Genomic DNA, 13,588 nt, shown 5'->3' on the forward strand with positions numbered 1-13,588 from the left:
AGTGTCCACCACGGGCAGTGTCCACCACGGGCAGTGTCCACCACGGGCAGTGTCGCTCACTGTGAGCAAAAAGCTTGTATTTTCCAAACCGAAATTCTATATTAAACATACCACGATACCCTAATTAATTGACGTGTTTATTTTACAAACAGCTATTACGCCGACTTTGCTATCGTACATATTCGTCACCTGGAGGTTGAATGCTTCAAGAAAATCACTGATAGCATTTGTCCCCCTGGGTGGTACCGAACAATAACATTTTGGGACCAATGGCTTAAGGAATAATGGAGTTGGATGGCCCCAATGTGGCCATAATGACGCCTGGCCGGTACCACCGCCGGGGACACGACGGGACCTGGGAAACCAATGGGGGGGGGGGGGGGCGGTGGCACAAAGGCTAGCACACTGCGCTGTGCAACTGGCGACCCGAGCTTAATTCCCGTTCATGGCCAGCATTATATCTGAATCCGTCCAGAGGCTCCCCTAGGTCGACTCAGCCTTAAATGAGTACCAGGTGCGGATTGTGAACATGAGTAATGGGGAGATGAAGGTGGCCGGGCTTGGTGCTGGCCACGCTGCACTGTTCTAGGTGCGCCGTGCTGACCTTAATAAGTGATGGACAACAGCACTTGTCCCTCCAGTCTGTACAGGCTATAGGGAGATCTTTGTCTTTATTTTGTAGGGCTCATTGTGACCAGCACCGTCTTGTTGATCGTGACTCGTCCTCTCAATGATTACTCTTGTTGCGAGTAGTCACCGAGGAGAGCCTCACTGAGTCTCAACACTCTTGTTCAGGAGGGCCCTGCCAAATATTTGCTATCGAGTGTGAAGTTGCTGCTGTGTGTCATCTCAATTGTGTAATTTGCAGGGAATTTTTCATCATTAACAGGACGTGGCTTGGCCAATGCCGGCTACATTGCATGGTGCTTGTTTAGCTATGGGAGGAGGGCCGGAGGAACCAAAGCAGAACAGGGCAGATCATTACAAGCCGCACGCTGAGAGGCGCCCGTCGGGAATCGCTTCCGTGCGCTCGTAGGTCCCGTTGCGACCGCTCCCTCTCCCCGCCCCGGGGTGAGGGACACATCCACAGGAGAGGCGGCGGGGGCAGCACCTGTCTAAGTGTTACGGCGATCGCGTTCGTGCCGCGCACGTAATTAAAGTTTACCCTCCATTGTTGGCGAGCCTCACTTGAGCCTCACTTGAGATCCTCCTAATTGCCGCGGCGGGCCGCTCGCCGTGTTTGCGCTGCGCGTGCGGCACTCGGCACGGCACGGAAGACGCAAACGCAAACCCGTGGCGCCATTGTCCCATTCTGGTGTCGTTTTTATTCGTTATTGTGATTATGTTGTCCACGCCGCCTCTCTCGTTTGTTTTTTTCGTACGCGTGCGGCTCGACTTACACGCGCGATGCTCGAGGGGAGGGGGGACGGCGGTTATCGTGACCCGCACGGAGGTAACGTTTTGCCGCAGGGGATTGGCAGCCGCAGTGTCGGCGCGACAGTGACGCCCGCCGCTGCGCTCCGCTGCGTTGTTAATTGACGAGTCCACGTCTCAATCGGCCAATCACGCCATGTTGACAAACGCTCACTTGGCTCGTGGGACCAAGGTGGTCCTCTGAGAGAAACGCTTCTGGTTAAATTTCTGGTTAAATTGATTAAAACAAAGTTTTAATCAATTTAACCAGAAGCTCAAATGAGCATCGAGGCATTGGTGCTCATCTCCTGTATACAACTCTGCAGAGCCAGAGGTGGAAATTCCATGTTTATATGACAGGGACATCGGAACATGGAATAGGACAGGCAATATTGGTTTCCCCACAAAGTGGTACTCAATTTATCGATCCCGAAAGGACAATGAGCTGAATTCAACTGCTCCCCCAACCAGGATGTGAACTCGCAACCTTCCGATTGTGAGCCACTCACTCTACCGCTCAGCCGTCCGTCTCTATCCCGCGTACTGTGGTATAGACGAGAGCGTGCGGGTGTTAGTTACAGTCAGTCACATCATTATGGGGGACGTGGGTCCCCCCTAAATGGCCACTGTTTGCCGAGACCACCGTCTGACTGGTATTCCGTTGAGGCCTTCATTCGGCACGAAGCCTCGAGTGGCCAGGCTGCGCTTAATTGGGCCGCGATGACCACCGCTAAATTAGCTCAGCGCTTTAGCGGAAAGCAAAAAATACGGGTGCCACAAACGTGTCTCGACATGGGCTCCCAGCGCTTGTAAATGAGTGAGCGAGTGGCAGGCGGGTGGGCAAGTGAGCGGGTGAGGGAACGGGCACGCGAGTGAACGAGCGGGTGAGCGAATGAGCTGGCGAAGGCACATGCGGGCGAGCGAACGAGCGATGGAACGGGCAGGTGGGCGAGTGGAGGGGCGAGTGGATGGGGGGGCGAGCAAACGGGCAAGCGAACGGGCGGGGAAACCATGAAGCGGGCAAGCGGGTGGGCGAGCGAACGGTCGACGATGTCGGTCGCTTGCTAACAGCTGGGCGTGTGGAATGAGCGCGAGCGCGCGTGGGTTGGGTTACAGTGGCCGTCTCCACCGAGCAGTCGAGAATTCACACCCAACGCGCCGCCAGTCCTTACTGGAAATCCCTCTCATTAACTAATTACCAAAATAAATAACTCCACAGCTCTTATCATGTCACATATTCATGCACTGATACATACCTAGATACACATATCTAGATATACATACCTAGATACACATACCAAGCTCTGTCCAACACACGTTTGAAGTTTAGGCAAATAACTTTAAATGTACTTTTAAGAGTATTCTAGTGACATCGCTGTAGCATGCGTGACTGCTGTACCATTCAAAGCCTCATCACCTAATTACCCAAGAAAGCCTCACCGAGTCTCAAGACGCTTCTTTTTCAGGAGGGTGCTGCTACACTGGGATGATAAGTTCCACTCTAAGAATCAGCTTCGTGTGGGAGGAAACTGAAGAACCCTGAGAAAATGCAACATGCTTACAAGGAACTATTCAATTCTCCGTACAGATGGATTCAATAATCTAGTCCTGTACTAATCTCTAGCCACCTCGGAGCTCAAGCCTACAACACCTGGTATCCCATCCTAGTACTCACCAGACTGAACCCTGCTGAGCTCCCAAGATCAGACATCTGGCAATATTCTGGGTGATTGTAGGCAGTGAATATATTATGAACAGCAACGCACAGCCTTAATGTTCTGTTGTTGAACACTCACGCATTAAACAGATAACGAAACAAGCAGAAAATCCGCCCCCATATCAGTCTCTGCATATAAAAATTAAAGTATTTATTTACGCATCCCATGAGCCACTCGGCCTACATTCTGGGTGTAAATAATTACAGCAGCATTGGTTCAACGCAAGCAAACCTGTGGACCTTTATCGACACAAGTTAAATACGTCGACTTCCATCGTCTCATCAGCAGGCAGACTTGAACCAACGCTGGTGAACTGCCAGATGTTTGTAGGCAAGGACCCTCTCTCTGTTTGATATGGGTGCCTGGTTTACGCAAACCTCTCTACAACACAACGCAAACTCATCAGTAGCTTGGTGGCGAGAACAAACGCAACAAGATAAATCAGCAGACAATGCGCCTCTTTGCCATGAACACAGGCGTGGGACCTCCTTGCTGTATTGTAATCTCCACTGGATATGTCATCCTCTGCGGGGCGGCTGTACGCTGGCAATGACTTATCAGCCAGCCACCAGCAGCAAAGGGCAGGCGCTGGTGACTACGCTGCACGTGGCCTGAACCCGGAAGTCTGGAGGCAGCGAGAGTTGGTGGATCACGCACACGACCTCAAGACTCCCTCCCCGCTCGTGGGCATCGAAGTCACAATCTTCTGGATTATGCTCAGAGTACGATAGAGGTACAGCAAGTGGGTTAATCTCCATCTCGTTACTCGGCTGTTCTTCGACAAAGTTGCCCAAACATCCCAATATAGAACCACAGAGCTTGGACATTTGTTGGCTCTGGTCCTAGCCAGCCTCCCGCGTGCCTGCGGACTCCTCTGCACGCGTTACGATGTCGACAGCGTTTTGATCGAAAATCTATAATCTGCTAGAATGATGCTGCCATATTAAAAGTAAACAGATAATCTCTGCCTTCCTAGCGACTCAAATCCCGGCCAAAACAGCACTCATTAGTTTGAGACTACAAAGGAATCGCCACTCCTGCTGCGCGGGGGAAACAGCGTCCCTGCTGCAAAGGCAGGCGGGATGAGTCCCCGTGGTCCCAGGCCTCCACAGGTGCGCACGTCTGTGCACGTGACACAAAACAGACATCCTCAACGCCCTCCTGGGCCGTCGCCAAGCGAGAAGAGCCCCCCACCCCCAACAGGCCCCCCTCCCTTGCCTGCCCCAGCTCAGAGGAGCTGTAAGGCCCCCCCCTCCCTCTCCTTGACTCCTCGTTGTCCTGACAGCTGAGCTGGGTGCACCTAGTCCTGTCCTCCGAGCCGCTCCTGCGAGCAGTAACCCCTTGTGCAAAGTGCTGGCCTTAGTAGGTGTTTGCTTATAGCACTTGCCCCAATCGTGTGTTAAGGCTATAGGGGGTGTTTTTATCTTCGTGTTGAGAACTGTATATAGTGGTTAGCGCACTGTATGAGGACATCGGCAGCCTGAGTTCAATTCCTCCTCACGGCCAACATCAGTGGCGATTATTTTAACTGAAGCTGGTTTGGGAGTTTCGCAAATCTTTGCGCGATGCACCAACCCTCGCCTCCAATGCGTCAGATCACAGTGCATCGTGGGGACAGCAGTTGCGCAAGTAGGTTATCTCACTGAGAAATGCACCTGGCCACTTGAGTTCAGTTCCCGGTCATGGCTAACATCAGTGGCCATTATTTGAACAGATCTCGGGAGGGTCTGGCCAGACAAACGTGTGAACAATCATAACCACACGTCTCATTTTCCATGTTTTCCATGTTCTCCGGTTGAATTTTTCCCCCTGATCTCCGATCCATATGGAACAGCTTGTGTGCATAACTCGCTCTCCCTCGCTGTCTGTCTGCCGTGGATTTGAGAAATCTCATTAAGGGATGTCGAGCCTGGCCCTTGGGCACGGCCTCACCACGCTCCGTCCGACGCGGCCCGCTAACAGCCCTGTCGGCCACGAGGCAACCTCTCCCGCTAACCGGGGCGGTGACACGGCCCAGCGGTAGTGAAGACGATCGTGACGGTAACTAAGGTGTTCACTCGGTGCAGGCGCTATCGTGCTCATAGCGCGAGCCATCGACGTGGTCTGCAGAAGTTTCACAGTCGGGGGCGATGTTGCTGCCTTGCGTGCGATCCCAATTGAGTGATTTGCGGTGTAAGTTTACAATCTGGCGAACTTGAACAGTGATGCTGGGACACAATGACCTGCTCTTGCTCACAACATCACGGGACCTCTAATTGTCCACTGTAAAGTGCTGCACTGTACAGTTAGTACACACTGCCAAAGTAACCAGGGCGGCCTGCAGAACCTCTGCGATAAGCGGCGAGCGCACCACCGTTGGACCGCATCGCCGCCCCAATTGCAGAGGTTCGCAGTTCGAATCCGGCAGGCTGCCTTAATTAATACTGCAGTGCCTATTGACCATAAAACACGATGTACGCGCCATCCATTTCTCTCACGGTGGCCAGTAAAGATCCCGTGACGTCAATTGAAATGAGTGGGCCGTCGTGTGCCGGCACCGTGGGCTAAAAATGGCCAAATTCTAGAAAATTAGCACCGCAAATGACTAAGCGGTGGCGTTGGGGGCGGTAGTGACCGTGACGATGGAGGAGCAGGAGTGGAACATCCGAGGGCGTTGGGGGTGTTGCGACCTCCGCGCGGCTTCCCACGCCCTCCCCACACGCGGCACGACCTCGGCGTGCGGGACAATGTAGCTGCTGGCTCGCCCGCCAGCCTGCACCTGGCACGGCCAGCACGGCCACGCCGCGAGGCCGATCCCCTGGGGAGGCGTGGGATTGTGGTGGCGCTGGTGGCTATGCCGCACACCTGCAACCGGGCACTATGTAAGGTGAGGGTTGGTGGATCGCCAAGACGTTTGTGAAACTCCCAAACCGGGGTTGGTTAAGATAATCGCCGCTGACGTGAGCCGTGGTTGGGTTCATAGCGCAGAGCTCTCACCACTACCAAACTGTTACGCACGATTCACGCTCACACACAAATACAAAGCTCGCCTGTGTAGCCTACATATGATGTGGTGGTAAGTGCTGTTAGCGTGCAGCTGTTGAGGCCGGTACGAGGCGTGAGGAGCTAGTGTGGCCGGCACCGCGCCTGCACACCTTTGTGTGTCCCACATAAGGCAGTAGAGCAGGTGGGGACATTTCCCTCGGTTTCCAACTGGACAGAGACTGAGCGTAATGCTCCTCTCTTGCGCGCTTAGAATTGGGACCTCCCCTAGGTCAACTCAGCCTTAAATAAGTATCCGGTGCGGTCTATAGACATCGGCGCAGAGGAGACAAAGATTGGCTGGACGTGGTGTTGGCCACGCCACACTCTCGTGTGCCGGCCTTCACAGGCGCTCGCTACAACGCTCATCTCGTCAAGGCTGCATTGGGAATCTGCGTGTGTGCTGCGTGTACGGATGTGGGAAGCAATGGTGCAGAGGTGATCTACACAGATAGGAGTAACTTGACCTTGAGCAGAATTAGAACTCATGTCACTACTGGGAGCTCTGCCATCCTCTTTATACACAAACACAACGGACAAAGATTCACCCTATTTCCTTAACAGACTGCAGGGGTCAGTGCTGTTAGCAAGCACCTATTAAAGCCGACATGGCACACAATGAGGTGGTGTGGCTATCATCACGTCAGCCCTGCTGCCTTTGTCTTCCAGGTGCTAATGCTCACACACCACGCCAGGTACTCATTCAAGGATACATGAAGCTCGGATGATTCGTCACCAATGTAGGCCGTGAGCGGAAATCGAACTATAGTCAGCGGGTTCCGTAGCACAGTGCACTAACCACTGCGTCACCGCTCCCCACGTGATCCACCAACCCTTGCCTACACACGTCCGGTGTTCTTCACACACACACACACGTGCATAGGAATTTAATTAAAACACAAGGCAACAGATACGAATGCTGCGAGTCTGGCATCCTGTGAGCCAATGTCACTATCATGGTGCCACGTTCGTGGGGGGGGGGGGGGGCGTTTGGAGCCAACGCAAGGGCCACCCCCACCCCAGCTCCTCCTCCCCCTCTTGCCCCTCCCCGACCACGGGGCTCCCAGCTGTCCGCTCGGCTCCCCAACCCGAGCACCAAGTCAACGGCGGCAGCGTCACTCACGCCGTTCTAAGTCGGGACAAGAAGCCAACGGGGTCATCGGCCCAACGAGGCCCGTCAGGCGGCACGGCTCCTGCCCAGGGGCCACACGGCCGGTGGCCACAGCGGGGCCTGGGAGACGGCCCAGGAGATGGCACGCTCTGACAGGAGGCACGGAACCCCACGCAACTCTCACGTGACCCCACGCAATCCCGCGTAACCCCACGCAACCAACCCCAATGTGACCGACCCCAATGCAACCCTCTCTCAATCCCAATCCAACCCGCACAAAACCCCAACGCAAACCCAACGCAACTCCCACGCAACCCCTCGATCTACATCCGCTCACCCTCTCTCTACTCCACATGCCCTCTCTCATCTCCATTTCCCTCATCTCCTCTCTCCACTCATCCTTCTGTCCCTCTCTCCTCTCCCCCTCTCCTCCACCAGCGTGGTCTTGATAACAAACACGCGACCCTGGAGCCCAGGCTAGCCAGGCCCCCCCATCCCCCCCAACCTCCCGCCCCTTGCGGGTAGGCGACCGCGTCCTCACTCTTGTTGGCGACCAGGGCGACGTTAGGCTGCCGCTCAGCCTCCTCGTTCACCTTGCGCACCATGCCCAGCCAGTCCTCCAGGTCCTCGAAGCTCTGGTAGTTGGTGATGTCGTACACGAGCAGCACGCCCTGTGACACAGCCGTGTTGGCAGGCGAATGTTATTACTATTCAAGTTGTTGTTTCGTAGCGATTTACCCTGGAAAGTCTCACCGAGTCTCAGGACTTTCAGGAGGGTCCTGCCAAGCTTCCGTAGTTAGGTGGTGATGTTGTTGCTGCCGTGTGCTGTGTGTGATCCCAATTTTTTTATTTTTAGCAGTTAACTTCTTAGCAATGGGATATGTGTATTTTTTTGCGACAGGAGGAAACCAGAGAATCCAGAGGAAACCCATGCAGAACAAGGGGAGAACATACAAAATCCACACACTCACTCACGCATTCACACTCGGCAGAACAGGAGGAAAACATTCAAACTCCACTCAAAAAGTGGCACCTGTGTCAGGAATTGAACCCAGGCCCCTCTTGCTGTGAAGCGCGGGTGTTACCAGCCCCCTGCCGCCCTGACGGCTGCAATGGTCAGCGAGGGAACGACGGGGATGCTGGCGTCACATCGAAATTCTGACATCGACACACTCCACCGACCCGCATTGACCAGCCTGGTGAAGTATGATGAAATAATTCCCGTGACTCACATGGCCTCAAGAGATAGACAAAAGTTCCGTACATGTTACACTGTCAGTATTTCGGGCTGGGTTGGCCTAAGGGAGGCCCAGGGCAGGTTTGGATGTTATCCAGGTTCGGGAATCTAACCCAGGCGGATGGATTCTTAGTGCAGAGTGGGAATAACTATGCCATTATGCACAGACACACTCGTTTATGCACACACTCAGACACTCACACATACGCATACACACTGGCACACGCTCACGTGTGCGCACACACTCAAACACGCACCCTGTCACAAACTCACCTTTCATACGTGCACACACACACACTTACTCGCATACACATTCTTGCACACACTCTCTCAAACACATACTCTTGCACACATAAATGCACGCACCCTCGCCTCCACACCTACTCACACACACCCACATGGGCCCCAGCCAGCATACAACAACCCGTTCTGGTCTGCCACCGCCAAACCCGGGTCGCTGCGCGGTTACCACTCACACAAAGACAAAGATCCCCCAATGTAGCCTTAACAGGCCGTTGGGACAAGTGCTCTTAATGAGCACCTTGGAAAGCTGGCGTGGCAGACGAGAGGGGGTGGGTGTTCGACACCACACCAGGGCGCCTTTGTCTTCCCAGTGTTGATGTTTACACACCAAACCAAGTACTCATTTAAGGCTGTTGAACTACGGAAGACCCAGGACCGATTTCAATACTGGTCATGAATGTTGGCCGTGAGAGCAGGAATCAAACTCGGGCCGCTGGCTTTGTAGCACAATGTGCTGAACTACTTTTCCACCGTTCCCCACCACACAAACATGCTTACACACGCTTACACACTCTTACACCCTGACACACTGACACTCTCACAACCCCTCCCTCACCTATTCTCACATTCACTCCTATTCACACAATCACAAACACCGACTCACATTCACTCTCAATCGCACACTCACACGCACTCACAAAGCTCCTCACACACAGAAACAAACACACACCCAATCAAACGCAAACCTACACACGCTCACACACACGCGCTCTCTCGCTCACATGCTCAAACAAAGACACACTCTCTCGCACGCGCATACACTCTGGCACACGCACGCCCCCACCCCCCTCCCTGTGCTCTGCCCCCCTCTCTGCCACGACACCGCTGCCAGCGGAGGTGTCGGGACGTTGACGCGTGGCGCGTCCCGTAGTCACACGCGCGATGACAACTACCAGCAGAGGACTATCACTCACCCCAGCGGCGGGGTCTCTTTGTCTTTGCACATCTAGGTGTTTGTGCGTACATTTGTGTGTGTAGCTGTGTTTGCACGTGTATATGTGCGTATGTGTACCCACGCATGTGTACATGTGTACAACATGGGTGCGGTAGTGGTGAGCATGCTGTGCAATGAACCCGGCCACCCGAGTTCGATTCCTGCTCACGACCAATAATAGTGGAAAACATTTGAATTGGTCCTGCGCCTCCCCTAGGTGGACTCAGTCTTAAATGAGTTCCTGGTGAAGTGTGTACACATCAGCACTGGGGAGACAAAGGCGGCCGGGCATGGTACAGCGTGGTGCTGGCCTTCATAGGTGCTCGCTAACAGCCCTCGCTCCAACAGTGCGTTCAGGCTACACGGGGGATATTTGTCTCTGCTGTACGTACGTGCGCTCCGTAGATGTACTTGTCGAGCATCTTGCCCCCCAGAGTCTGCCCCCCGATGTCCCACACCTGCAGCGTGACGCTCACGTTCCCTAGGGGAGCCCAGGGTGGTGCGGGGTTGGGGGGGGGCAAGAAAGGGGTGGGAGTCGAAGGGAAGACAAGTGTGAGCAAGGAGCAGTGCTTCCACGCATCACAGTGAAATCCTCCTTTCCACTACTCAAGTTAAGCGCAACTTCTATTCAATCCACAACATCTTTGATGTCCGTCACTTTTGACGAGTTATGGGAGTCGCGTTGGGAATGTGGGAATATTTTCCGCATTCGGCTGCAGAAAAACCGAACTTGAAAATAAAAAGCAACACAGCAAAGTGCTCGAAGAAGTGGGTTTTCAATGGGTCTGTGTCGCTCGCTATGACGTACGGATCGGACACCTGGACAGCGACAAAGAGACGATGGAACAAAAAGTGTGCAGTGGATAGACCATGGCTGATGATGACAATTCGTGGAAGTGGTCATCGCAGGAGCTAAATTGTCCGTGGTTTAGTGTGGATAATGAGATGAATTGTGCCGCAAGGAGAATCACCCCATGATCTGTGTTGTCTGCCACTGGGAGCAGTTACTGTTATCCGCACGTGTTCATGGCTAGGATGAAGTCGCCTCGCAGGACTGCGGCAAATGAATTTGATTATCCGAGTTTACCAGGGATGTACATTGGATTAAACATTTTCAGATGCGCGATTTCTCAGGACATTTTCTAATATTTTTCAGATCTTAAAGTCATTAGCATCACGAAGCAGTGGAATGCGTCTCCGACCCAACGAGCGTGACGGCACCGGGTGCCACGCAATGCCGCTCCCCACTGAGCCTCGCACTTTCCCATCGAACTCAAACAAATCAACTTTCTCAAATTATATTGCAGAGTACTCAATTGGGATTACACACTCAGTAGCAATCATTGCCCCCTGCTGGCAGACTAATGTCCGCTCGCAGGCTGGTGACCGACTCACATGACGCCATACAGGGACAGCTGCCACTGGGGGTGCCCTATCTGATTTAGGAGACGAGATGCGACGACGTGAGTCGCTTCTCGTGCTTGAAGCGCCCCGAGACGCCCCGGCGTGGAGGAGGAGGGCGACTATCAGAAACAACGCCATCTCGCTAACGAAATTATCACGGAAATTCTCAGATAAAGGGATTTGCCGTTTTAGCGCCGCAAACTTGCCGGCGGATATGAGGAGCGCCGTCGCACTGGGACCTGTCGCCGTGGAATGCGTCTGAAGCGGCACGGCAAGGCGCTGAGTTTACATTCCTGCCTGGCCGCTTCGCTGAGCATCTCCATCTGAGTGGAACCCGCTACAGATGAGCACGCGATTAAATTCATGGGAAATACATTCGGAGGTGTTCCTTTAGCAAACATGTTTACAGCACTGCCTCCTTCTCTACCTCCTCCCCTTCATCATCAACCTCCTCATCTTCCTCCTTTCTGAGTCTCCCTCATCGTCTACCTCATTCTCCCTCTCCTCGACCTCCGCCTTCTTCTTCTCCTCTGCCACCACCACCTTCTCCTCCATTGAGTTCTGACAAAAAGGCTTCTCTCAAATCTGCACTGTTGATTGAAGGTTACCATGTGTCTGTATATGTGTGGGGAGCGGTGGTGCGGTGGTTAGCACACTGCAATGGCAAATATCTGAACCAGTCCTGGGCCTTCCCCTAGGTAGACTCAGTCTAAAATAAGTGCCTGTTGTGGTATGCAAGCATCGGCATTGGGGAGACAAAGGCGACCGGGCGTGGCGCTGCCCAGGACACCCCTTTGTGCTCGCTAACAGCACTCACAGCCTGTTAAGGCGATCGGGGGAATCTGCGTCGCCTAGTTACAGGTGAGTTGCTTGCTGCCGAGGCCGGTGGGAAGGGCGAGGGACACTGCTGTCGAGGAACTTCCTCTGCTTCATGAATGTCGTGGATTCCTCTCCCACCTCAATCACAACTTGATGCTAGGCTGTCGATTATTTATAATTACTTCACTTGCAATTGCTTTTAACATCATATATCCTTGTTTGTGTATATGTTAGTACAAGTCACCCATATCTGTTTAATGTTTCTATGTTTTGTGATTTGCGCAGTGATGAACCTGGACCTGATCTTCCCGAGTCGATTTGCACTGCAGGAAATATCATATTTACTGTTGATTGAACTTTGATTCATGTTTTGCAAAAAATTGTATTCCTCGTTTGACAGTGTTTTTGTTCCTATTGCTGTACTGCATTGCTGTACACTTTGTTTTTTTATTCTGTCGTGTTGGTGACCCAGGTCACTCTTGCAAACGAGACTCTACGCCGGTCCCTTGAGTTCTCACCCTGGTCACACAAAATCAACTTGAAACTTCCTACAACAACCTCCACACGCCTCACCAACACTGACTCGGTGGCCGTAAGATACAATGCGCTGTCTGATTCACGGCGGATATTAAACATCCCGTGCCGATAATTGGTTCTTTACCCTTCTATCTGGCAACAAAACTGACACCTTTTTACAAGGAGTCATGTTTGCAAAGACCGCAATACCTGCAGTCATAATACAAACAAAAGAACATAACTCTGATAATGTGCACTGTCCTTGAAGTTGATTGGTCCACACCCGAGACAGCTTTCCTTAGAGCCTAGTCTCATATGGGTTGGACCAGATGACGCCAAAAGGCTCAAGAGCAGGCCATTGTGTGGCTGGCTTCGCGGTCCAAATGTGAAAATGACCTGCAAATTACTGAATGGGAATTACACAGAGCAGCATCTACCCCAACTGTGAATCGACTGGGAGATTAGGTCTGCAAAACACAAAGTCAAAGGTCCCCTGTATAGCCTTAACAAGACTGTTGGGGCAAGTGCTGTTGGCGAGCGCCTTTTAGTGGCTGACACGGCACACACATACACTCACTCGCACTTGCAGAAGAGGGGGAGAACATGCAAACTCCCCAAAGGGAGGGGCGTCCGAGTCGGGAGTCGAACCCTGGTTCTTCGTGCTGGGAGGCGGCCCGCGTGTCACCGCTGCGCCGCCCCCCGCGGCCCTGCAGGGTATTCTCCGACTGCCTTGTGCCCTTCAGGCAGCGTGAGCGAGCGGGTGCGTGTGCGAGTATCAGTTTCACGATTGCAATCGTAATCCACTTGCGATCGTAAGCATTGTTACAGACGGCACTCGACGCACGGAATGCCCTGGCAAATATCGCGTTTTGTGCGTCTCTCTCTCCCTCTCTCGCGGCCGCATTGTGAAGCACCTGTCCACTTCAGGCACTAAAGAAATATTTTCTTACAATATTAAACAAACCAAAACAAACCTCCCCCCCCACCACCACCACCAAGCTCAAGCCCTACTCCTACCACCTCAACTCCCACCTCCTTCACTCAGCCCGCGCCAAGTGTTTGGCTCTGTATCTTTCACGCTCACCCATTGTTGCGCGCGGTAAAACAGAACA

The 13,588-nt window shown here is 53.2% G+C and overlaps 1 protein-coding gene across 2 annotated transcripts in view; it reads right to left on the reverse strand.

Annotated features, from left to right (window-relative positions):
* RAB28 (RAB28, member RAS oncogene family) overlaps nucleotides 1–13,588 on the reverse strand; it is a 28,538-nt gene that overhangs the window by 10,860 nt on the left and 4,090 nt on the right. For both annotated transcript variants that reach the window (XM_078855233.1, XM_078855232.1), the window contains exons 3-4: nucleotides 10,130–10,218; nucleotides 7,805–7,934 (exon numbers count right to left, since the gene is read on the reverse strand). In XM_078855233.1, coding sequence (XP_078711359.1) covers nucleotides 7,805–7,934; nucleotides 10,130–10,218 — 219 coding nt within the window. The remainder of the gene's footprint in view (nucleotides 1–7,804; nucleotides 7,935–10,129; nucleotides 10,219–13,588) is intronic.

This window comes from Lampetra fluviatilis, chromosome 4, assembly GCF_964198595.1.
Source record: "Lampetra fluviatilis chromosome 4, kcLamFluv1.1, whole genome shotgun sequence".
NCBI classification, from domain to species: domain Eukaryota; kingdom Metazoa; phylum Chordata; class Hyperoartia; order Petromyzontiformes; family Petromyzontidae; genus Lampetra; species Lampetra fluviatilis.